The sequence below is a fragment of the Astatotilapia calliptera genome, chromosome 22, assembly GCF_964374335.1.
Source record: "Astatotilapia calliptera chromosome 22, fAstCal68.1, whole genome shotgun sequence".
In the NCBI taxonomy this organism is placed as follows: domain Eukaryota; kingdom Metazoa; phylum Chordata; class Actinopteri; order Cichliformes; family Cichlidae; genus Astatotilapia; species Astatotilapia calliptera.
The window spans coordinates 36,170,117-36,195,625 of NC_137442.1; the positions used below are offsets into that span (position 1 = coordinate 36,170,117).

Sequence of the window (25,509 nt, forward strand, 5' to 3'; positions counted from 1 at the left end):
GTCCCCTTGGACCACTGTGAGCAACAGCAGACGTGAGCACTGTGGTCACGCCAGCATCCAATCCATCCAAGTTACATGTTTATTAAAGTAATCAAATTACAGCATTTATGTTAGACTACTTTTAATTAACTGCTTTAGCCCACTTACAATGAAAATTATAAAAATCTTGTTCCTGTCCTGTGCAGCATGTTAACACTATTGGAAGGAAAAATAACTTCAACTCCAATTTTGAAAACACAACTTTCTTTATTTATTATAAAGCTATGACTGTATTATGAGTCTGTGGTCTGGGAGAGAGTCTGTAACTCTGTCTGCAAAATACAGTAAATAATGACCAATGTTGGGTAATTAATTATAAAGTTACTTCTGCAAAAAAGTTACTGAGGCGTTTTTTAAACAAACATTTCAAACTATTCACAGAACAATCAGCTGTTCTGCATCAAATCTGATGCCACACAAATTATTTGTGCAGCTCCAAAAAATAATTTCTGTCCACTATGAGATGAAGGAGAACAACAGCCTGATACCTGCAGGCCTGACAGCAGCAGATGTGTCACTGCTGTAACACTCAGCAGGCGCCTCATTGTTCTGACACACAACAAAACTGTTGACTACACTACACACTAACTACACACTGACTACACACTAACTACACACTGACTACACACTGACTACACACTAACTACACACTAACTACACACTGACTACACACTGACTACACACTGACTACACACTAACTACACACTAACTACACACTGACTACACACTGACTACACACTGACTACACACTAACTACACTCTAACTACACACTGACTACACACTAACTACACACTAACTACACTCTCACTACACACTAACTACACACTGACTACACACTGACTACACACTGACTACACACTAACTACACACTAACTACACACTGACTACACACTGACTACACACTGACTACACACTAACTACACTCTAACTACACACTGACTACACACTAACTACACACTAACTACACTCTCACTACACACTAACTACACACTGACTACACACTGACTACACACTGACTACACACTAACTACACACTGACTACACACTGACTACACACTGACTACACACTAACTACACACTGACTACACTCTAACTACACACTCACTACACACTAACTACACACTGACTACACACTGACTACACACTAACTACACACTAACTACACACTAACTACACACTGACTACACACTGACTACACACTAACTACACACTAAATACACACTAACTACACACTGACTACACACTGACTACACACTAACTACACACTGACTACACACTAACTACACACTAACTACACACTAACTACACACTAACTACACACTAAATACACACTAACTACACACTAACTACACACTGACTACACACTAACTACACACTAACTACACACTAACTACACACTGACTACACACTAACTACACACTAACTACACACTGACTACACACTGACTACACACTAACTACACACTAACTACACACTGACTACACACTGACTACACACTAACTACACACTAACTACACACTAAATACACACTAACTACACACTAACTACACACTAACTACACACTGACTACACACTAACTACACACTAACTACACACTGACTACACACTGACTACACACTAACTACACACTGACTACACACTAACTACACACTAACTACACACTAACTACACACTAACTACACACTGACTACACACTGACTACACACTAACTACACACTGACTACACACTGACTACACACTAACTACACACTGACTACACACTGACTACACACTAACTACACACTGACTACACACTGACTACACACTAACTACACACTAACTACACACTGACTACACACTGACTACACACTAACTACACACTGACTACACACTAAATACACACTAACTACACACTAACTACACACTGACTACACACTGACTACACACTAACTACACACTGACTACACACTGACTACACACTAACTACACACTAACTACACACTAAATACACACTGACTACACACTAACTACACACTAACTACACACTAACTACACACTGACTACACACTGACTACACACTAACTACACACTGACTACACACTGACTACACACTAACTACACACTGACTACACACTAACTACACACTAACTACACACTAACTACACACTGACTACACACTAACTACACACTAACTACACACTAACTACACACTAACTACACAAGATTTGTGCTAAACGTCTCAAATCTCTCACATCTCAAACACGCCGTCACTCCTAAAACTTCCCCCGTCCTAAACAACTAAAGGCCATGTTGCCATATCATTCTTTGATTGGTCCACATGGTACATTTTTCCACCAATAGGAAAGGCTGGGAGTTTTGGTGTTTTTGCTCACAGGCTTTCGAGCGTTTTCCTTATAAAACGCTGTTTTCACCGTTTCTTCCTGCAGTAAATATAAACAACGACAGTATTCAGGAAGAAAACCAAACATTGCAGATATTTTATCATAACTCTGGTTTTACGTGGCCGATCAACACAATTTAAAAACTGGTATAAAGTCCACACTTTTCCTGTCAGTTGTTCCGTCTGTCCTGCTCACATCTCCAATGGTTGTACACGTTGTCATTAACGTGGCTTCACTCCACATCAGCCGCTTTGCTAAAACACTGGCACATAAGGACGCTGTCATAGCCTGTCAGCCACGTTGATTAGCTGCGTATATACGAATGTGAATCGCATCATTGGCTGGACTTTGGGATAAGGTGGCATCGTTCTGATCCCACACGGGAGCAGCCAGTCACTGACTCACACTGCAAACAGAATTGTTAAAGTTTTAATTTTAATTTCAATTCAGGTTAGTTTTTTTTTTTTTTTTTTTGTGCGCAACGCAGATTTGCACAACATTGGATGGGAGTAGTAGTAGTACTAGTACCATTAAACCACATCCCTTAAGTTATTGTGCAGGGCGGGTGCTTTGGGAGTATGGGATATCATGCTCGTTGTTGCAAGCTATTTGTCCCTGCAACACCAGAGCTGGTCTGCATTGGTCTGACTGTTTCTTGGTGGGTGTTGGACTCTCCCAGGGCTGCTCGTTGACACCAATGCTCTGCATCATTTTTATGAACAGAATTGTAAGCACAGTCATGGGGCACATAGTGTCTGGTTCAGTTTTAGCTCTGGCAGATGACGTGGTTTTGTTGTTTAATGGAGTAATGACTGCCAGCTTGTACTGGAGTGGTTTGTGGCTGGATTGAGCTGTGCTCACCCACAGAGACAGGGTGTAGAGTCCAGATATTTGGGGTAGAGCCCGTGCTCTTCTGTGTCGACAGGAGGCAGTTGGGATGGGATGATGACCAGGGGCACCTCCTCTGTGGGGCGGTCCAGTAATGTCCCACCAGGCGGAGACCTCGGGGTAGACCCAGGATACGCTGGAGAGATGACATCTTTTGGTTGACTTGGATGGATATGCAACATACCAAAACAGACCTTTAAACAGATTGTAATAGGTGATTGTGGCACTGTTACTATTTTCAGGTGGTCTACTTTTTTTGGTCAGTCTTAACTAGAGACATTGGTGATGCTAAATTAAAAGAAAAAAGAGTTTTTATTTTAAAAGCTCGTCCATGGCATCATGCAGAGTTTCAATGATTTGACATGAAATGATAATTTACTGTAATTCATAAATGGACTATAATATTTGGTCATCTGCCTCGAGATGCATATTAATGTCAGTGACTTCCATTCTTAATTCATATTTTCTAATGATGCTGACCCGCTGTTTGCCACTTTAACACCTGTGTGTGAAAAAATATTGTTTACCGTGCAAATTTGAAATACATTTAAATCTCAAGGCTGTCATTATTATTGACGAGGACGCCTCATTAGTATGACTGAGCATAACCTCTCTGGGATTAATAAGTGCCTTTACAGAAACGGACCACACAATGTTTCATTGTTTAAATCTATATATATAGATATATATAAATATATAGAGATATATAAAACACTTTTAGACTCAACTAATTTTGCAAACAATTAGTTGAGTCTAAAAGTGACAAGAAAAACAAATAAATTGGAATTTTTGGTTTACAAATTTCCACACTAAATGTTTTTCAGCAATTTAAAATTCTTTGCGCAACAAGAGACAATAAATCTTAGTGCTATTTTGTACATTTACATGCATTCGCACAGTTTTTCATGGCGCAATCCCTGAATTTGATTTAGCTGCTGACCTAAACCAAAATGTTATTTTGGTTTTTGTGCAGGTATTCATTATTCTAAGTAAATCCCAAATAATTGCACTAATATGTGCCCTATCTTTCCATAAGCTGCACAGCAGGATCTAAATACACATTAGAGTCTTATTGGTGAAAAATCAGGGCCATGTGTTAAAACCCTTCTTAGAACCTTCTTAGTGTTGTAGTACTCACCAAGTGGCTTCAAGCCTAAGGGACCTAAGGGAACTTGTTAGTCGGTTCTGTTAAAATACCCAGAGGATAAGCAATGGTCAAAATGTAAAGGCCAAGGTTATGAGGTTAGGAAAGGATCGCGGTTAAGATAATTCTTGTATCATATGCGACCCCTCCTCAGGCAGGTTTTTTAACCATTTGTGTTTTCGTGGACCAGCTTTTCTTTAGATTTGTGTGTGTGAGATGTTTCTTACAGTAGGTGCATCATGTAATGTCTTAATCTGTGACATCGCCACTGTCTGTGGTACATCACGGATTTGTGAAGTGTAAGATTAGAGCCCTATGTCGTCATAAATCTCTGCTTCCCAATTCGGCCGGGTGGTGGCGGGTGGGGCAGTTGCAAGGTGTTGTTTGTGGTCTGTGGATTTGTTGGATAAAGCGTTTGCTCCTAAGTACGGTCAACTCCATCAAGTCCTTTCAGATCAGGAGTTATTTTCTTCATTTCGTGGCTTGATGCCAGCTCAGGTTTTTCTTTTTTGAGAGCAGATAGTTCTCCGGGTAGACCCAGAAGTTTTTATGGTGCTCTGCTGAAGGTCTTCATCATGAACTATTGCATTCCGGACATGTACGAGATGCCTCACACCGGCGTCGGAAGCTATTCGGTGCAGGGAGGTGGGGAATATTGCATGTACTCGGACGAAGGGTCCGGGTATGGCAACTGTGAGCCTCAGCCCCTTCATCATCCACCCTGCATGGAGCAGGCTTGGTCCCCCAGCCAGCACTACTCGTGCTCCTACGCCGCGGGTCCTTCTGTTTTTAAGAGTGAGTTTTGCAGCATGGAGGTCCCTCTCAGTCACTTCCACCAGCCTGAGTACTTCCCCGAGATCAAACCTGAATTTTCACACCTGCGGTGGATGCAGAGTGCGCACAGAAAAGGTACGACATGCAGGCTGTGATTATTTAGCTCTTTAACAAAGTACCTGAGGGGCTGGAACTGCAGCTCGGACGTGTTCAGGTTGTATAACTTGTTGAAGTTGCGAGTAACTTAAACAGTCTCCACTGTCTGTAATTAACTGGGTTTGTGTGTATGCAAGCATGTGTGTGTGTGTGTGTGTGTGTGTGTGTGTGTGTGTGTGTGTGTGTGTGTGTGTGTGTGTGTGTGTGTGTGTGTGTGTATTTGAGTTTAGTTGTGTGTGTGTGTTTGAGTTTAGCTGTGTGTGTCTGTGTGTGTGTGTGTGTGTGTGTGTGTGTGCACATGTGTGTGTGTGTGCACATGTGTGTGTGTATTTGAGTTTAGTTGTGTGTGTGTGTGTGTGTGTGTGTGTGTGTGTGTGTGTGTGTGTGTGTCTATAATATAACAGACTTGTAATACACTTGCTCAAACTGATGATTGGTCCTTCTTGATCATCGATCAATGATGTCTGGGATTTTCGAATTAAGTCCGATAAGCATAAATCCAAGACATAAGGCATCGTGCGCTGGTCTGTGATCAGGGCTTGTAGCTGTGTTTGATTGAGGTAGACGGGGTTCCTTATTGATTGCTGTTGAGGCAACAGAAGGCTGACAAAAGATATTGATCGGTTTTTTAACCTGCTGTCCTGGTGACAGAATTCACTCAACCCAATCTCAAATACAAGATAGACTCCACAATATTAGAGTCTACAAAGATTTTTCCATGAAGTGTGTTAGAAGCATCAGAGTTTACCTGCCACTCCACACTCTGCTGTTAGCAAGTGTGACCACCTACAGAAAAGAACAGGTTTTGGCAGTTTGCTCATCTAGAGCATTCAGGTAACTACTAAAACAATTCCACAGGTTCCCAAGAGCCAAGGTCTCAACAAATTCACCCCATCGTCAAACTACGCAATATTCAGAAAATGCCAAAAATCCAAGACCAACATCTCAGACTCTACAGGCTTCAGTTAGCATGTTCATAGCAGTAGAATTAGAAAGAAACTGAACAACTATCGCTTGTTTGTAAGCGTTGCCAGAAGAAAGCCTCTAAAATAACATGACAGCATGGCTTAGACTTAGGAACAAACCTCAACACCACAAGAACTTTGCAAAGCAGCGATGTCAGGAGATAAAGCACCTTGTTTGGAGAAAACCAAACACAGCAGGGCAGTACAAATGCTGCATAGCAACTGTCGAGGACAGCAGTGGAGCAGTGATGATTTGGACTCGTTTAGCAGCCACAGATCCTGAATACGTTATAGTCTCTGAGCTGACCATGAACGTCTCTGTATACAAAAGTATTCCAGACTCAAGCTAAAGCTAAGGCCTTGGGGGGAGTGGTGCCTGATCAAAATCTAGACCTCAACTCAGTGTCAGAGCTGTGCATGAAAACTTCCCTGCAAATCTCAACAAAGTGAAGAAATATTATAAAGAAGATGGGCCAGCGACAGACGTGCCCACTGCTGAGTCATGGGGGGTGTAGTTTTTAACAGGACTACAACGAGTCATGTTACATCATTCTGTAGTGTGTATTTTATGCAAATGCACACATTCATTCATATATGTGTGTGTGTGAGTGTGTATACAATTATCTTTTTACTACTGTGCAAAGAATAGTACATTGCCCCAATTTTAATTAATATCTAATAAAAAATGAATGTGTTTGGACAAACATTGTGAATGGCAGTCGTCAAATTTACTTGACATTCGTTTGCCTTATTTTTAAAATGAAAACAAATCCAGTTGTCTCCTTCTTTTCTCTCTAGGGTACATACCAAGTTACCTGGACAAGGATGAGCTATGCGTAGTGTGTGGGGACAAAGCTACAGGCTACCACTATCGCTGTATTACCTGTGAAGGTTGCAAGGTAAACCATGTGACCACATGGCCTCAGCCTTCGCCGTCTCCCTGTTCTGATCACGTCGCCTTCTGTTTTCTAGGGATTCTTCAGGCGGACAATCCAGAAGAATCTCAATCCAACTTACGCCTGTAAGTACGAGGGCAAATGTGTTATTGACAAAGTGACCAGGAACCAGTGCCAGGAATGTCGCTTCAAGAAGTGCATTGCAGTGGGAATGGCAACAGACTGTAAGTGGCCTCAGTAACAGGATATTTGACTCTTGTCTTTATAGCTTTTATGTCACTTTTGCATTTCTGCTGTTCTTCAATTGGAAAAAAAGAATTCTGACATTTATTTACAAAAACAATGCCATTTATAAAGAAAGTGCAGAATTAGTAACAAAATCAACAAAGAAAAGTTGGATTTAAAGAAAGTTCATCAGGGTTTGTCATCACCTGAAATATATTTACTCCAAATAAAAGCAGTGATGATTTTTCACCACATGGAAAAACAAATAATGGTCTCCATATTCACGTTTTGTTTGATTGTGCCTTTCACATTTTTCATACAATGGAAAGTTTGTTTTCATGTGTGGGTCATTTGACTCTTAAAGCCTCCTGCTACATTGTATCTGCATCATTTTCTGAACGTCCAAAACATAAAACGGTTCAAAACACAAGAACAATCATGAAGCATGAACAAGTGTCACCTCAGCGGGATGTCATGTTCTGTGTTGGAACAACTCTGCACCTCAGCGAGTCATCATTTTATGCCCCCCTACCCTCCCCCCTCCTCTCCCTCTTTCCTTTTCCTTCCCGTCCACTCTCTTGGCCTCCCTTGGCCCCCTGCTGACCCCCTTTATTTGCCCCAGTGGTGTTGGATGACAGCAAGCGGCTTGCCAAGCGGAAGCTAATCGAGGAGAACCGGGAGCGCCGTCGGAGGGAGGAACTGCAGAAGACGGCGTGGGACCGACTGGAGCCCACCCAAGAGGAGTGGGACCTCATCCGTATGGTGACCGAAGCCCATATGGCCACAAACGCCCAGGGCAACCACTGGAAGCAGAAGCGGAAATTCCTGGTGAGACATCGTCCTCCTCCTCCTTCCCTCCTCACCAAAGCCTTGATTGTATCGATTACTGTGCCCTGTTCAAACCACCAACCCCCCTGACCCCCACCTACCTCCCCCTCCCGCCCATCTCAGCCCGCTTCCAACCCGTCCCAGCCCCCTTCCGCTTCATGTCCCCGTCTCCTCCTCTTCCACCACCATTGTTCCACTGTTCCCTATGTTAATATGTCCATGTGTTTTTTTGTATCTCCTTGTAGAGTGGGGAGAATTAGCTGGACGATGGAGAAAAGTGTTTCCTCAACGCAGCAGCACTAATTTATATTGGAACATCTTACTCTTGTCTTATGTTTTGCCGAGCAGCAACTTTTAATTGCTAATACTAATGACTTGCTTTTTTTCGTGCTGTTTAATTTTCCTCTCTTTCTGTTTGTAGCTTTTGATTTCACACCTCACTCTGTTTTTGACTAATTTTGCTTTTTCTGTTAAGTTTGATTACTCTGTCCGGACTGAGAGTCTGTCAGCTGTTTGTTGGCGTTATACTGAGTTTCTATGGCACGATTAAAGGGAACGCTCATTAATCGCAGAATTATTTGATCGGCGGGGTTTGGCAAAAAAAGAAGGCTTATTTTTCAGGATACTGGGGAAACGGGGGGGAAAGACTTTCCCTGCAGCAACATGAACACAGCCTAATCTGTCTGCAAACTTTCATGGCCGCATCTGTTGTTTTTCATGCAATTTGTTTCAAAAAGTGTTGAAAACGTGACCAAAGATTTGATTGAGGTCTCATACAAAGATCCGATGAAGAGCGTTCCCGAGGACCCGTTTGATCCGTGGTCCCGAGTCTTGCTGTGGAAACTCGTGTCCTATTTCTGTCTTTACCTGTTTTCTGTCTGCGCACTCTTTCATCTGTCTTCAGTTTTAACTTGTTTTATTTTAGTTGGCTTGACACGGGTTCTTCATTGAAACTTCACGATTCCTGTTGATTATCCAACAGGTCGAGGAAGCAATGCTTCTTAATGAAATAACATGTAATTTATTCTATACTTCTGACCAGAGTGCAGCGGGGGTGAAGGAAGCTAAGGTAAGACACACAGATACACGGTTCAGTTGAGCCTAACGACGGGTTTTCAGCCATTTACATGTAAAACGATGGATAAATAACAAATGATGCGATGAAACCAGCTGATGTCCACTCCTCGTTCTTTCAGCCTGAGGATATTGGTCAAGCGTCCACGGATAATGCACCTGAAGGAAGTAAAGTGGACATAGAAGCCTTCAGTCAGTTTACAAAAATTATCACCCCTGCCATAACCCGAGTGGTGGACTTTGCCAAAAAACTGCCTATGTTCTGTGAGGTAGGTTTGTTTGAGTGGAAAGGGTGACTGTGAATGTGTCACTGAGTGGTTAAAGCTGTATATTCAGATTGAATATGAATCTTTCACAGTCTTTGACATAATGGAAGTTCCACCTGTCCCTAAATAAGCCATTCTTCTCTTTAACCCAGCTGCCTTGTGAAGACCAGATCATCCTGTTGAAAGGCTGTTGCATGGAGATCATGTCGCTGCGGGCTGCTGTTCGCTACGATCCAGAGAGCGAGACCCTCACACTCAACGGCGAGATGGCAGTGACACGAGGTCAGCTCAAGAACGGAGGCTTGGGCGTCGTCTCAGACGCCATCTTTGACCTTGGCGTGTCGCTGTCCTCCTTTAACTTGGATGACTCTGAGGTGGCTCTTCTGCAAGCTGTTATCCTGCTTTCATCCGGTAATCGCCTAGAGTGCACACTTATCCGAGTACATAAGAGGTTATTAAAGGGTTTTCTTTCTCGCTCTTCTAGGTCTCGCTCTGTTTTAGCACAGCGGCGTTACTGCGTTCTTATTACACCGTTGGTAACGTCGGCTTACAGGGAACAGATTTTTAGGAAGTACAGCAGCGTGAATCTGCAGCTGCACAGCTTGTGTGAATACTTGGTTTTGACATGAAATCTATATCAAACCACAGTTTAATCAATTAATCACCGTAATCATTGTGAGGAGCTTTGGCCTGTTAGCTTGTTTCTGGCTCCACTGGCATTTCTCTGTAATACTCTCATTGAAGATCAATACTCGTGTGCTTTATGGTGCAGACCCATCTGTCCTGACACTTTACAGTATCCACTGACGGTTAGATAACACTGCTATTGGGGCAACGAATCGCTTTGGGATAGAAAGTTAATTATTTGTGTTTATTGATCATCTTTAAATTTTAAATTTTTTTTGTTTCGTACTATTTGTACCAAAAAAGAAAAATAATTGTGAGTACTGCAATAAATAATAACTGACACTGTAGTGTATCCACAGCTGCGCCTGTGTTTAACTCATTTTCAGTCAGAAATGACATAAGAGTCATTCAAGGCATGAACACAATGTATTTGTACTGGATCTTTATTTTGGACATGTTTAAATAGTATAAGAACAACAAGAGAGAAAAAACAGACAAACAAACAAAACAATAATAATTATAAATAACTTACATGTTCAGAAACGAGCAGCATGAGCTCATTTAATCCAACCTCCTGTTCATGCCGTCTCCATCACAAGTTCTTCATTATAATTTCTTACATGTAACACGTATAACGATATATATGTTTACAGATATATCTACTTATATAAACCACACACCTGATCAGAGCCCTACCTCCACCACATTTGTTCCAAATCATCCCAAATAATACAGGAATTGACAAATACAGCAACCAGGTGATTCTCCATAAAAAGCTTTTGACTGAAACTGTGCGCGGTGTGCAGCGTGTCCTTAAAAACAACGAGGACAAAAGAAGAAGAACAGTATTTGACAGTTGTGTTAAGGCTGCTTCCTCATGCACAGGGCTTCATCACAGAAGAAGAAGCCATGCCTAAGTGAGGGAAACAGGAGGAATAGGCTCAGATATGCCAAATACACAATAACTGGGTGGAAGGAGGTGAGGGAGCATCCACACAGCAGCCAGTGGTGCTGGAGATCCAGTTAAGTCAGATTTGGATCCAACTGGGATGATCTTCATATTCCAGTATGACAGTGATCCCAAACACATAATCAAATCAGTCATAGATAGACCCTTGTGAGTTGTAATTAAGCTATTGTAAGCCATCCTTCCTATTAGCAAAGGAAGACCAAAGGTTATCAGGGTTCTCTCAGCACTGTTCCTCAGGGACAAACGCTTTACAGCTCTGCAGGACGCTGCATAACAACACTGTTGGTGTGCTTGTGTCTTCAGATCGTCCAGGCCTAACTAGTGTGGAGCGAATCGAGCGTTGCCAAGAGGAGTTCCTGTTGGCCTTTGAACATTATATCAACTACCGCAAACACAAAGTGGCACATTTCTGGCCCAAGCTGCTAATGAAGGTGACAGACCTGCGGATGATCGGCACCTGCCACGCCAGCCGATTCCTCCACATGAAAGTGGAGTGTCCCACCGAGCTGTTCCCTCCTCTGTTTCTGGAGGTCTTCGAGGACTGACCAGTGGATTTCTGTGTGTGTGTGCGTGCGTGTGTGTGCGCCTGGGCACCCTGGTGGTCTCAGGGGTGGAACCAGCAGAAAGCCCGTCACAACGAACCTTCTAACAGCACTACTGAGTGTCACTTCATTCCACCTTAGAGTAGCTCTCTGGTCTATTTTTGGATGAAACCATTCCTGACAGTGCGGGTACATGTGAATAGCTTTTTGACTTTTCTGGTTTGTTCTGTTATTGTTGTCATGGATATAACATCTCACCTCAGATTTGACTCTAGGTTTTTTGTTTTCATTATTGCATCATGGTAATCTTATCAACACTTGTTTGTTCGTTAGAAGCCAAGCACATGTTGTATATTCCTTCCTTTATGTTGAAATACTCGGCTGCTCGCCTCATCCACGACACGAGACGCCGTCAGCAAACCCGCTCCACTTTACCGCATTAATATATCAACCTTCGTCCATCTGGTGAGTGTCCAGTCTGTCCGGTGCCTCGCCATCCTACTGTGACCGTTAAAAACGCGTACTCTAACGGACGGCAGCTCGCAGGTGTCTGCAAGTCTCTCGGCAGCCGCACATTACGAGGTTAAGTTGCAACGCTGCATTCCAGAGCTGTCGGAAAAACAAACGTCAGCTCGAGACACGCTCCGAGCGAGAAACCTGAGCAGGATTTTGCAATATTAAAGGGGACCTGTGTGTCTTTTCTCAGTTGATGTTGCAATGCTGATTGTTCCTATTAAACATGACCAAAGTTTCAAATCATTTACTAAATATATGTAAAAACAATCCCAGCACTTGGACTGCTATTAAATCGAGGTTTCCAAAGGTTTTTCTCGCACCTTCTGTGACACTCGTTTGCTGCAGGCGGTAGAGCTCGTCCTGAGCCAGGCTTCCCGAAGCCGTCCTATTGGAAGAAAGTGGCTCGTTAGGTAAGGCGAACCTTAACGAGGCAGCGCTAAACAGGATGCTTTTAGTCAAAGGATAAACCGATAGTCTGCATGACGCACAAATCTAAGGACACTAGTCTGTTGGAGTGTCTCTACTAGAGTAATGAGTCCCCTCAAACTTCACACGGTGGCAGTGCACACTGCAAACACAACTTCTCTCTGGCCCTTCACACACACACACACACACACGCTGGGCTTTCAGCTAACAGTAAGTCTACTTACTCAACCCTTAAAATGATATGTGGCATTTTGCAGGATATTGCATAAATACTGTTGCACTACAGCAGCATATATGGGCCAGCGAAATAGTCAAAGGTCAGCTCTCTGTTTATGAGCAGGAAGCATCTTTGTGTCTGGCTGAAAGCAAAGAGTGTTTATGAAATCAGAGTGTGGACACTAATAAACTGAGAGAGTGTCTCTCGCTTGTTAATTGCCTTTGGACTTATTGTCAGACAGCATGATATGACCGGTGCTTTGATACTTTATAGACTAATGATTAATTAGCACAACCTCAAAGCATTTCATATGCAACTCTGACAGATTAACTGAAAATGCAGAGGTTCTGTGCGTTCAAACCTGTACAGTGCAAAAAATCTTGCTCGAGTTTCTGTTTGTCTTTATTTCGACAAGAAACAAAACAACGAAACAACAAAACCAAAACTGCGATGTAGACGTGAGCGACAGTGAATGGAATGCAGAAGCAGCATTAAAATGAGCCGCTCGTCGTGCCGGAGACTCGTCACACGGTGGCACTGAGGCCAGGATCGTCTGTGTGTCACAGTACTGCATGTTGTGCCAAAACCAGGTGAACAATGCCCTCACTGCATCCTCCCTCCACTTCCTTAGTTGAGTATAAATTGGCTCCCTGTCGGTCCACACACAGGCTGTCCTATTTGCTGTGTTTCAGTCTGCGGTTGGAACTTCAACTATAAGACCAGCATTAGATTTCAGTGTTTCATCTCAGCCATGTTGCCTCAAAGTCAAATAATTAGTCAGCATTTTTTCTGTTTGTTTAGTGTCTCCGTGAGTGGACGTGGGCTTTCTATTAAAACAGTGAAGTCATGGTGCTATGGTGAGTTGGGGCTATGGCTGATTGAAGCGTATTGTTATTTACATGTCTGAATAAGAGCAGGATGGCATGCATATAGTACAGTAACACACATGCACATATACAGAATGTACAGTACATCTGTGCAGCTGTTGTGCAGCAACTGATCAGCCACAACAATAAGACTGGCACAGATGCTGGGTCCCACTCGGGTACTGGCAGTGGTTTTTGGAGTGGGCCTCTGTCTGCCTCGGTTGGAGGGTTGGTAAATGGGAGAGTTTACCAGCAGAGAAGACCAGTGTTCACCTGTAACTGGTTTTAGTGATGTGGCTGATTGGTGTATCGCTCACACAGATAACACATGGGTCCGACTCCACGACTGTGACCGACCTGTGGCATTCGGAGGCCAAGTAAACTGTATGCTTCGCCATCACCAAGGTACACTGACGAGGCTGGTGAGATTGTGAAAAGTAGAGCTCTTTGTTCTTTAGCCTCTGGTTTTGTTTTTTTTCTTGAAAAAGCCTCGGTATGGTATTGCCGTTTGCAATCTGACAGACCTCGGCTCTTTATATTTCGCTTTTTCGAGCTTCACACTACTCCTCAAAGCAGCTTGTATTTTATTTTGTTTCTTCTCATTTCTGTGAAGTGATGCCTTTTTATCAAAGCAATAGAATTGCTGCAGTGTTTGAATGACCCGGACCTCACACATATACACCTCGCAAACTGTACAGATTCAGATAAATGCACAGACAATCAGAGGGAGAGGCACCCGAGCTCAGGCTGGTCCCCGTCGACATGAAGGGCCGGGCCGGGCCCCGCTGAGACGGAGCCATTCAGAAACGTAACGGTTGGCCACGTTTACATGCACCCCTGCGTCTGCAGCCAACGAAAGACTTTGTTATGTGAAGAAGCCTTCGACGAAAGCTGTCAGAACGCGCATCCAACATCAACGAGCTAGACTCATTAACGTAACATCACCTGTGTTTCTAATGAAATAAATGTCTTCATGTCTCAGTAGCAGGGGCTGGCTGCACAAACACATCAGAAGTTGGCTGACTATCTAATGTTCAACCCAACAGTCCCAGGATCTCAGCTCAGGACTTCAATGTCCCTTTGGTGTGCTTCTGTTGGTTAGAACATGTAGATTGAACAAAGTCATGTAAAAAGCATCATTTTTATGCGGTAAACATGGTTTGTTGTTGCACGTTCCCGGTTCTTAGGCTCTCTTTCACGTCTTTTTTTAACTAAAGACTTTTAGTCTAGTCTCAGGAATTTGGCAGTGTAACTTTTCAGACATTCAGCTAAAGTAGCAGCAACTATTGTTTGCAGCCCGAAAAACAAAAAGCTGTGTTTGCTCTTGATTTGGCCTGCCAGTCCTCCACCAGGATAGTTGTTGGGCTGTAATTAGCCGCTACCTCATGAGCGGGGAATTTTGGCCTGGGAATCAAAACTGGAACTTTGTTACTGCTGTCAAATGTAATAACAGTTCCCGAGTTTGTGCAGATGATTCTGTTTTCCTGTGCAGGTAAAGAGACACTAAGAAAGCTGCACAGATTTTAACCACTGAAAGTCCAAAATTAGGTGATTAACAGCTTTACGTGTAATGTGTTTTTGTAGCGTGCAGTAGATTGAACAAAGGTTTCTTTAACAGGCTGATGATATTTCTGTGAAACCACACCCCCTCTCTGAAGCTGCCCGACAGCGCAGTCATTCTCTTTGTGGCTTCATGTTCAGGATGCTCATCATAAGCATAAAATGAGCCACTGTGTGATCAGGACAGTGACAGCCGTCAGTTTCTTTCACATCAGCCCGTGTTCCTCCTTACTTTCTTTGTTTGTTGCATTTTTCAATTTGCTGACTTCAGCTACAACGAGGGGATTACTGAGACCACCTCCCTCATGCTAAACATACAGTTTGAATATTGCCCGATGGTTTATAGGTCAGTGTGGAGTAGCTTAACACAAAGAAGAAGAAGAGATGAAAGTCAGAGCGTTGCAGGCTTACTCGTTGGAGGCAAAACATAAAGGCAAGGGTGGCTCAAAACTTTTGCACAGTACTGTATCTAAAGCCTAGCCCTGTGATTGGATGGATGGAGCCAGCCTGTCTGTGCAGCCAGCCCCGTTGTCAGAGAATGAACTTGAAGGTAGAGACGTCTCACAGTTATCATAAAAGTCACATAGATACTGTAAAACTAATGCAGGTCACAGTTAAAGAACTGCTGAAAAACACAATAATCAATAATCATGAAGAAGAACCAGTGTGAAACAGTGACCTGGATAAAAACAATGAGGAGGGCATTATTTGGTTTCTGTAAAAAAATATATAAATAACCTGTCAGTAATACTTTCACTCATAAATGTAATAAAGTCGAGCAGTTCATAACAATAAACCTGTCAGTTTTATGGTTGAGGCAAATGATGGCCTTGATGTAGTAATATATCATCAAACCTGTAAAGTTATTTCAGTCTGTGGGCGCTCTAATATGAATCCTGAAAGTTTAGCTTAAAAAGCTGGAGAGCAGCCGGGCTCTTTGACAGCTCCTACCCACGTTCCTCTGGGTTCTCCCGATGACTTTGTTGGCATGTTGATCAGTTATCTGAGCGTTTTACTGAAAAAAGCACTGAAGAGGAAGTGAAACCAAAACAAGGAGTTAAAACTTGCAAAGATCTGCAACAGTCAAATAGTTCACAGCAGGATGATGAATGCAGCTTTAATCCAAAATAATCGACATGTTTTTTTACACTTTGATACATAGTTTCACTTTTCTTTTTTTCCTTTTTTGCGGGACGGCTATAAATTGGGTATCTTGTATCCTGGCTGTGTTCACTGAGCACATACGCAGAGCTGTGGTGCACGTAAACGTCGTCATTGCTCACCGCTGGTTAGGAACATGTTCATTTTACCTGAGGAGGTGAATGTTGGCCGTGATATCTCCCGTGAGTTGTTGCTCGTAAGGTTTCTCAGTTACAACCAATAGCAAGAGTTGCGCCATAGAGAAGCTATTTTACAGTACAAAGGAAAAGGATGTATATTTTCAGACTGCAGATTTTTTTTACGGATGTTAGCATAATATGAACATATTGTTTTTGCATAGTGTTAAAAAGATACAGTGTTGCTCTCAAATGTATTTCCACATCTGATGGAGACGTATTTAAAAAAACAAATGATAAAAACAGTTAAATTAGCTGGATTCATGTCCAAAAGAAACCACACATGAGCACGTTTAGGGACAGCGTGGTCAGAAGGAGGCGGTCATCCACAGTCGGCACAGATTTCTCTTCTCTCCTTGTGTGTTTGAGTGTCTTCTTGTTTAAGTCATCTGTTTAATGCAAACCGGGAATTCGACCAGGAGGTGCAGAGAGATGTGAAAGTGAATCTGTGGCAGAAAAAAAGGAAGAACAAAGAATATTGTGTTCCTCAAACGGCTGTTGGACATTTTCAGCTTGGAGGACTGATGATTTTGATTTTGCCTGATGGGGGATGATTGCAGAATTTGTGATTTGGGTCTTAAGAATAAAGATGGTTTTGAGAGAATTTGATTTGGTGTCTTCACTTATTCAGACTTTGTAGGTGCTCTGTATGGCTGTTTGAATGGTTCACTGTGCACCCATTTTATGAAACACAGGTTAATGTGCAGTGCTGTGCAAAAGACTTGAGCCCACCTCGTTCTTTGTATTTTGCTTTAATTTTGCTCCGTGAATCGCTACCTTATCGTGGTGGAGGGGTTTGTGTGTCCCAGGGATCCCAGGGGCTATGTTGTCTGGGGGCTTTTGCCCCCTGGTAGGGTCTCCCATGGCAAATTGGTCCTGTGAGCGATTCAGAAGACCCTTATGAAGAGAACATCAAGGGAACAGTTTACTCTGCCCGGGATAGGGTTACCGGGGCCCCGCCCTGGAGCCAGGCCCGGGGAGGGTGCCCGAGGGCGAGCGTCTGGTGGCCGGGCACAGCCTGAAGAGGAGACATGGGCCCATTCTCCCGCAGGCCCACCACCCACAGGAGGCGCCATAGGGGTCAGGCGCATTGTGTGCCGGGTGGCGGCCAGGAGCGGAGGCCCTGGCGGACTGATCCCCGGCTACCAAGACTGGCAATAGGGACATGGAATGTCACCTCTCTGGTGGGCAAGGAGCCTGAGTTAGAGCGTGAGGTTGAGAGGTACCGGCTAGATATAGTCAGGCTCACCTCTACGCATGGCTTGGGCTCTGGAACCAGTCTCCTGGAGCGGGGCTGGACTCTGTCTCAGTCTGGAGTTGCCCCTGGTGAGAGGCGGCGGGCTGGGGTGGGTATTCTAATATCTCCTCGGCTTGCTGCCGGTACGTTGGGGTTTTTCCCGGTGGATAAGAGGGTTTTTTCCCTGCGCCTTAGGGTCGGGGAACGGGTCCTGACTGTCATCTGCGCTTATGCGCCGAGTGGCAGTTCAGAGTACCCAGCCTTCTTAGAGTCCCTGTGGGGGGGTGCTGGAAGGTGCTCCACCTGGAGACTCTGTTGTCCTGCTGGGAGACTTCAATGCTCACGTGGGTAACGACAGCGAGACCTGGAGGGGCGTGATTGGGAGGAACGGCCTCCCTGATCTGAACCCAAGCGGTGTTTTGTTATTGGACTTCTGTGCAAATCACAGTTTGACCATAGCGAACACCTTGTTCGAACATAAGAGTGTCCAGAAGTGTACGTGGCACCAGGACGCTCTAGGCCGCAGGTCGATGATCGATTTTGTAATCGTATCACCAGACCTGTCACCATATGTTCTGGACACTCGGGTAAAGAGAGGGGCTGAGCTGTCAACTGATCACCACCTGGTGGTGAGTTGGATCAGGTGGCGGGGGGAGGATGCTGGACAGACCCGGTGCACCTAAACGCGTAGTGAGGGTGTGCTGGGAACATCTAGCAGAGGCCCCAGTCCGCGAGATCTTCAACGCACACCTCCGGCAGAGCTTCAACAGCATTTCGAGGGAGACTGGGGACATTGAGTCCGAATGGACCATGTTCAGCGTCTCCATTGCCGAAGCTGCTGCATTGAGCTGCGGCCGTAAGGTGGTTGGTGCCTGCCGTGGTGGTAATCCCCGAACCAAATAGTGGACACCAGAAGTGAAGTGAGCCACCAGGCTGAAGAAGGAGTCCTATCGGGCTTGGTTAGCCTGTGGGACTCCGGAGGCAGCCAACAGGTATTGACAGACTAAGCGCAATGCGGCTCGGGCAGTGGCTGAAGCAAAAACTCGGGTGTGGGAGGAGTTCGGTGAGGCCATGGAAAAAGACTTTTGGACTGCCTTGAAGAGATTCTGGCAAACTGTCAGGCGTCTCAGGAGGGGAAAGCGGTGCTCTACCTGCACTGTGTATAGTGCTGGCGGAGCGCTGCTGACGTCGACTGAGAAAATTGTCAGGTGGTGGAAGGAATACTTCGAGGACCTCCTTAATCCCACTGACACGTCTTCCGAGGAGGAAGCAGAGTCTGGGGATGAGGGGAATGACCCGCCAATTTCCGGGGGCGACGTCACTGAGGCAGTTAAACAACTCCTTGGTGGCAGAGCCCCTGGTGTTGATGAGGTCTGCCCCGAGTTCCTGAAGGCTCTGGACGTTGTAGGGCTGTCCTGGTTGACACGCCTCTGCAATGTTGCGTGGAGATCAGGGGCAGTACCCGTGGACTGGCAGACCGGGATGGTGGTCCCCATCTTTAAGAAGGGAGACTGGAGGGTGTGTTCCAACTACAGGGGGATCACACTCCTCAGCCTCCCTGGGAAAGTCTATGCCAGGGTGCTGGAGAGGAGAGTTCGTCCGCTAGTCGAACCTCAGATACAGGAGGAACAATGCGGTTTTCGTCCTGGACGCGGAACACTGGACCAGCTCTTTATCCTCTCGAGGATACTTGAGGGTGCATGGGAGTTTGCCCAACCAGTCTACATGTGTTTTGTGGACTTGGAGAAGGCATTCGACCGTGCCCCTCGGGGTGTCCTGTGGGAGGTGTTGCGGGAGTATGGGGTGTCTGGCCCATTGCTACGGGCCATTCGATCCCTATACAACCGTTGCAAGAGCTTGGTTCGCATTGCCAGCAATAAATCGGACTCGTTCCCGGTGGGTGATGGGCTCCGCCAGGGCTGCCCTTTGTCACTGATTCTGTTCATAATTTTTATGGACAGGATTTCTAGGTGCAGCCAAGTGGCGGAGGGCTTTCGCTTTGGTGGCCTCAGAATCTCATCTCTGCTTTTCGCGGATGATGTGGTTCTGTTGGCTTCATCGGGTGGGGGCCTCCAGCTCACACTGGAACGGTTCGCAGCCGAGTGTGAAGCAGCGGGAATGAGGATCAGCACTTCCAAATCTGAGGCCATGGTTCTCAGCCGGAAAAGGGTGGAGTGCCCACTCCGAGTCGGGGATGAGTTCCTGCCCCAAGTGGAGGAGTTCAAGTATCAAGTCTTGTTAGCGAGTGATGGGAGAAGGGAGCCGGAGATCGACAGACGGATTGGGGCTGCGGCTGCAGTGATGCGGACGCTGCACCGGTCCGTCGTGGTGAAGAGGGAGCTGAGTGTAAAAGCGAAGCTCTCAATTTACCGGTCGATCTACGTCCCTACCCTCACCTATGGCCACGAGCTGTGGGTAGTGACCAAAAGAACGAGATCGCGGATACAAGCTGCAGAAATGAGCTTCCTCCGAAGGGTGGCTGGCCTCTCCCTTAGAGATAGGGTGAGAAGTTCGGGCATCCGCGAGGGGCTCAAAGTAGAGCCGCTGCTGCTCCACATCGAAAGGAGCCAGCTGAGGTGGTTCGGGCATCTGACAAGGGTGCCCCCTGGGCGCCTCCTGGGTGAGGTGTTCCAGGCATGTCCCACCGGGAGGAGGCCCCGGGGCAGACCCAGGACACGCTGGAGAGATTATATCTCTCAGCTGGCCTGGGAACGCCTTGGTATTCCCCCGGATAAGCTGGAGGAGGTGGCTGGGGAGAGGGAGGTCTGAGCTTCTCTGCTTAGGCTGCTGCCCCCGTGACCCGGCCTCGGATAAAGCGGATGAAGATGGATGGATGGATGTAAAAAGTGGTCTTAAGTAATATTTCTCTGAGCTTTCTGATGATCTTTCAAAGTTTTTTTTGGCTCCTAATTTTCATTCCAGTTCTTGTGCCTGATGATTTAAAGACGTTTTCTTTGTTGTTGTTAGTTAAACCATTAAACACTGACCTATCAATCATTAAAGCATAAAACAGGAATTTAATGTAAGAGAGGAACCAGTGTTGTCTACACACGAGGGACAACGTTAAAATGATATCGTTTATTCCCATTTCTTTAGGTGAATCTCCATAAAAATTAATTAATTAAAGTGAAGTCCATGAGAATTGGGGTGATCACGGTCCTGCTGCTGTTGAACTATAAGGTATGGTCTCGTTTGGAGGGGGGCCGTCAAGAGGTCATTCTTAGCGAAGGGAAACGGGGAGAATAGGTTGAGGTTTGCCTTACACTATAACTAATCAGATAAGAGAGATAAGATAGGACTTTATTAATCCCTCGGGTGGGTTCCTCTGGGAAATTCGACTTCCAAAAAGCACAGCAACGACCGAAGTTACAGTTACAGAATTGTTATATATATATATATATACACACACACACACACACACACACACACACATATAAATACAGAGACAAATATAAATAAAATATACGAAGGGGATAAATAGAATAAATAGGAATAAAAATAAAAATACAAGTGAATTGCACATTTCAAGTATTGAGTCTATTGCACTGTTGACTATTTACAAAAAGTATTGCACAAGGTATTGTACAGTGAGGTGAAGAGGCACTACAGCTTAGTTGTTCCCCCCTCCTTTGTCCTCCTGTTTCCCCTCCCTCTCCCCTCCAGAGAGGAGTTAAACAGTCTGATGGCGTGTGGGACAAAGGAGTTTTTAAGTCTGTTAGTTCTTGTCTTGGGGAGAAGCAACCTGTCACTGAACAGACTCTTCTGGTTGTTAATGGCCGTGTGCAGAGGATGCCCAGCATTGTTCATAATGTCCAGCAGTTTTTTTAGTGTCCTTTTCTCTGCCACTGTCACCAGAGTGTCCAGCTTCATGCCGACCACAGAGCTAGCCTTCCTGATCAGTTTCTCCAGCCTGGATGAGTCCTTCTTTGCTGTGCTGCTCCCCCAGCACACCACAGCATAGAAAAGTACTCCAGCAACCACCGACTGGTAAAACATCCTCAGGAGCTTCCTGCAGATGTTAAAAGACCTCAGCCTCCTGAGGAAGTACAGTCGGCTTTGGGCTTTTTTATACAGGTGCTCTGTGTTGCATGACCAGTCCAGTTTATTGTCCACCCACAGCCCGAGGTACTTGTACTTGTTGACCACCTCCACCTCCTCCCCCTCTATCTGAACCGGCAGTGGACCTTCTCTGGACCTCCCGAAGTCCACAACCAGTTCCTTAGTCTTTGAGGTGTTGAGTTGCAGGTGGTTTGTGTGACTCCATGCGACAAAGTTCCTCACCAGACTTCTCAAATCAAATCAAATCACTTTTATTGTCACATCACATGTGCAGGCACACTGGCACAGCACATGCGAGTGAAATTCTTGTGTGCGAGCCCCACAAGCAACAGAGATGTGCAAACACAACAACACAAACGAGCAAAATACAAGAATGGCCAACCTGAAACTAATAAATATATGTACAATATATAATAGTGTATGCATTTCTGGATGTGTATACTAAATATTTTCCTACGTGTGTGTGTGTGTGTGTGTGTGTGTGTGTGTGTGTGTGTGTGTGTGTGTGTGTGTGTGTGTGTGTGTGTGTGTGTATACACATTTTTACAAATTAAATAGTAAAAAAATAAAATAAAATAATAATAATAATAATAATAAAATATATAAAATATACAGAGTTGAATATGTGCAAAACAAGTGGCATTTATATACAGTGTGGAGTGCATAATGTTGAAGTTCGTTACTTCTGTACTCTTCTTCCTGATCATCCCAGATACACCCCATGATGGCCGTGTCATCTGCAAACTTCTGAATCAGTCAAATTTGAAATGTTTGTTTTGAATTGTCATCGATATGTGTGAGCGAGGACAAGGGAAGGTGAAGGTCTACAGTCGTGTATAAAATATGGTGGAGCCTCTTTCATAGTTTGACCCAGTTATAAACAGAAAAGCCAGATTTTGATCCAGCATGTGAAACCATCTGGAAATCACCTTATTGGCAATGATGATGATTCCAATGCAATAAAAGAATAGCTGGAAACACAAAGACAGTGGAGCACTCTGAGGGAGCCAGCGTCCCTGAAGAAGTGTGGATCACAGAGAGAGAGCAAAATGTAGCCAACCTACAAAGAAGCACTTTGGAGTGATACTCAAGAGATGCGGAGCGTTGTCCTGAAGGCTGCTTAAAGACAGCTGCCTGAGAGAGTTCAGGTTGTGCTGAAGAATAAAGGTGCTCATAGCAAATGCTGACTAACAACAGAGGTCGATCATCTTGTTAATAATTTTACCTCCTCACTACGTACGACTCTGGATACTGTAGCTCCTGTGAAAACTAAGGTCTCAGATCAGAAGTACCTGACTCCGTGGTATAATTCTGAAACACGTAGCCTAAAGCAGATGACTCGTAAGCTGGAGAGGAAATGGCGTGTCACAAATTTAGAGGATCATCATTTTGCTGCTTTATAAGAAAGCCCTCCGCAAAGCCAGAACATCTTACTATTCATCACTGATTGAAGAAAATAAGAACAACCCCAGGTTTCTCTTCAGCTCTGTAGCCAGGCTGACAAACAGTCAGAGCTCTGTTGAGCCAACCATCCCTTTAACGTTAACTAGTAATGACTTCATGAACTTCTTCACAAATAAAATTTTTATCATTAGAGAAAAAATTACCAGTAACCATCCCACAGATCTAATATTATCTACAGCTACTCTTAGTACCATTGTTGTTAAGTTAGACTCTTTTTCTCCAATTGATCTTTCTGAGTTAACTTCAATAATTACTTCCTCCAAACCATCAACGTGTCTTTTAGACCCCATTCCTACAAAACTGCTCAAAGAAGTCCTGCCATTAATTAATGCTTTGATCTTAAATATGATCAACCTATCTCTAATATTCAGCTATGTACCACAGGCCTTCAAGCTGGCTGTAGTTAAACCTTTACTCAAAAAGCATCTCTAGACCCAGCAGTCTTAGCTAATTATAGGCCAATCTCCAACCTTCCTTTCATATCAAACATCCTTGAAAGAGTAGTTGTCAAACAGCTAACAGATCATCTGCAGAGGTTTATTTGAAGAGTTTCAGTCAGGTTTCAGAGCTCATCACAGCACAGAAACAGCTTTAGTGAAGGTTACAAATGATCTTATGGCCTCTGACAGTGGACTCATCTCTGTGCTTGTCCTGCTAGACCTCAGTGCAGCGTTCGATACTGTCGACCATAATATCCTATTAGAGCGATTAGAACATGCTGTAGGTATTACAGGTACTGCACTGCAGTGGTTTGTATCATATCTATCTAATAGACTCCAGTTTGTGCATGTAAATGGAGAGTCCTCTTCACACACTGAGGTTAATTATGGAGTTCCACAGGGTTCAGTGCTAGGACCAATTCTGTTTACATTATACATGCTTCCCTTAGGCAGCATCATTAGAAGACATAGCATACATTTACACTGCTATGCTGATGACACCCAGCTCTATCTGTCCATGAAGCCAGATAACACACACCAATGAGTTAAACTGCAGGAATGTCTTAAAGACATAAAGACCTGGATGGCCGCTAACTTTCTGCTTCTTAATTCAGATCAAACTGAGGTTATTGTACTCGGCCCTGAAAAGCTTAGAAATATGGTATCTAACCAGATTCTTACTCTGGATGGCATCACCTTGGCCTCCAGTAACGCTGTGAGGAACCTTGGAGTCATTTTTGACCAGGACATGTCCTTCAACGCACATATTAAACAAATATGTAAGACTGCTTTCTTCCATTTGTGCAACATCTCTAAAGTTAGAAATATCCTGTCTCAGAGTGACGCTGAAAAACTAGTTCATGCATTTATTACTTCCAGGCTGGACGACTGTAATTCATTATTATCAGGATGTCCTAAAAACTCCCTGAAAAGCCTTCAGCTGATCCAAAATGCTGCAGCAAGAGTCCTGACAGGGACTAGAAAGAGAGAGCAGATTTCTCCTGTTTTGGCTTCCTGTTAAATCCAGAATTCAAAATCCTGCTCCTCACATACAAGGTCTTAAATAATCAGGCCCCATCTTATCTTAATGACCTTGTAGTACCATATCACCCTATTAGAGCACTTCGCTCTCGCTCTGCAGGCCTACTTGTTGTTCCTAGAGTATTTAAAAGTAGAATGGGAGGCAGAGCCTTCAGTTTTCAGGCCCCTCTTCTGTGGAACCAGCTTCCAGTTTGGATTCAGGAGACAGACACTATCTCTACTTTCAAGATTAGGCTTCAAACTTTCCTTTTTGCTAAAGCATATAGTTAGGGCTGGACCAGGTGACCCTGAATCCTCCCTTAGTTATGCTGCAATAGACGTAGGCTGCTGGGGGATTCCCATGATGCACTGGGTGTTTCTACCTCACTCACTATGTATTAACAGACCTCTCTGCATTGAATCATATCTGTTATTAATCTCTGTCTCTCTTCCACAGCATGTCTTTATCCTGTCTTCCTTCTCTCACCCCAACCAATCACAGCAGATGGCCCCGCCCCTCCCTGAGCCTGGTTCTGCCGGAGGTTTCTTCCTGTTAAAAGGGAGTTTTTCCTTCCCACTGTCGCCAAAGTG

At 44.4% G+C, this 25,509-nt stretch overlaps 1 protein-coding gene across 4 annotated transcripts in view; it reads left to right on the forward strand.

Annotated features, from left to right (window-relative positions):
* Nucleotides 1–17,302, forward strand: part of thrb (thyroid hormone receptor beta) — a 115,114-nt gene extending 97,812 nt beyond the window's left edge. Inside the window, exons 1-8 of one of the 4 annotated variants that reach the window (XM_026155626.2) lie at nucleotides 4,858–5,362; nucleotides 7,147–7,247; nucleotides 7,321–7,468; nucleotides 8,092–8,297; nucleotides 9,280–9,366; nucleotides 9,494–9,640; nucleotides 9,790–10,048; nucleotides 11,538–17,302. In XM_026155626.2, the coding sequence (XP_026011411.1) occupies nucleotides 5,029–5,362; nucleotides 7,147–7,247; nucleotides 7,321–7,468; nucleotides 8,092–8,297; nucleotides 9,280–9,366; nucleotides 9,494–9,640; nucleotides 9,790–10,048; nucleotides 11,538–11,779 (1,524 nt within the window). In that variant the 5' untranslated portion in view covers nucleotides 4,858–5,028 and the 3' untranslated portion in view covers nucleotides 11,780–17,302. Of the gene's footprint in view, nucleotides 1–4,857; nucleotides 5,363–7,146; nucleotides 7,248–7,320; nucleotides 7,469–8,091; nucleotides 8,298–9,279; nucleotides 9,367–9,493; nucleotides 9,641–9,789; nucleotides 10,049–11,537 lie in introns of those variants that run through there. The other 3 variants (XM_026155627.2, XM_026155628.2, XM_026155629.2) reach the window with 3 other exon arrangements.
* Nucleotides 17,303–25,509: the final 8,207 nt, after the last annotated feature.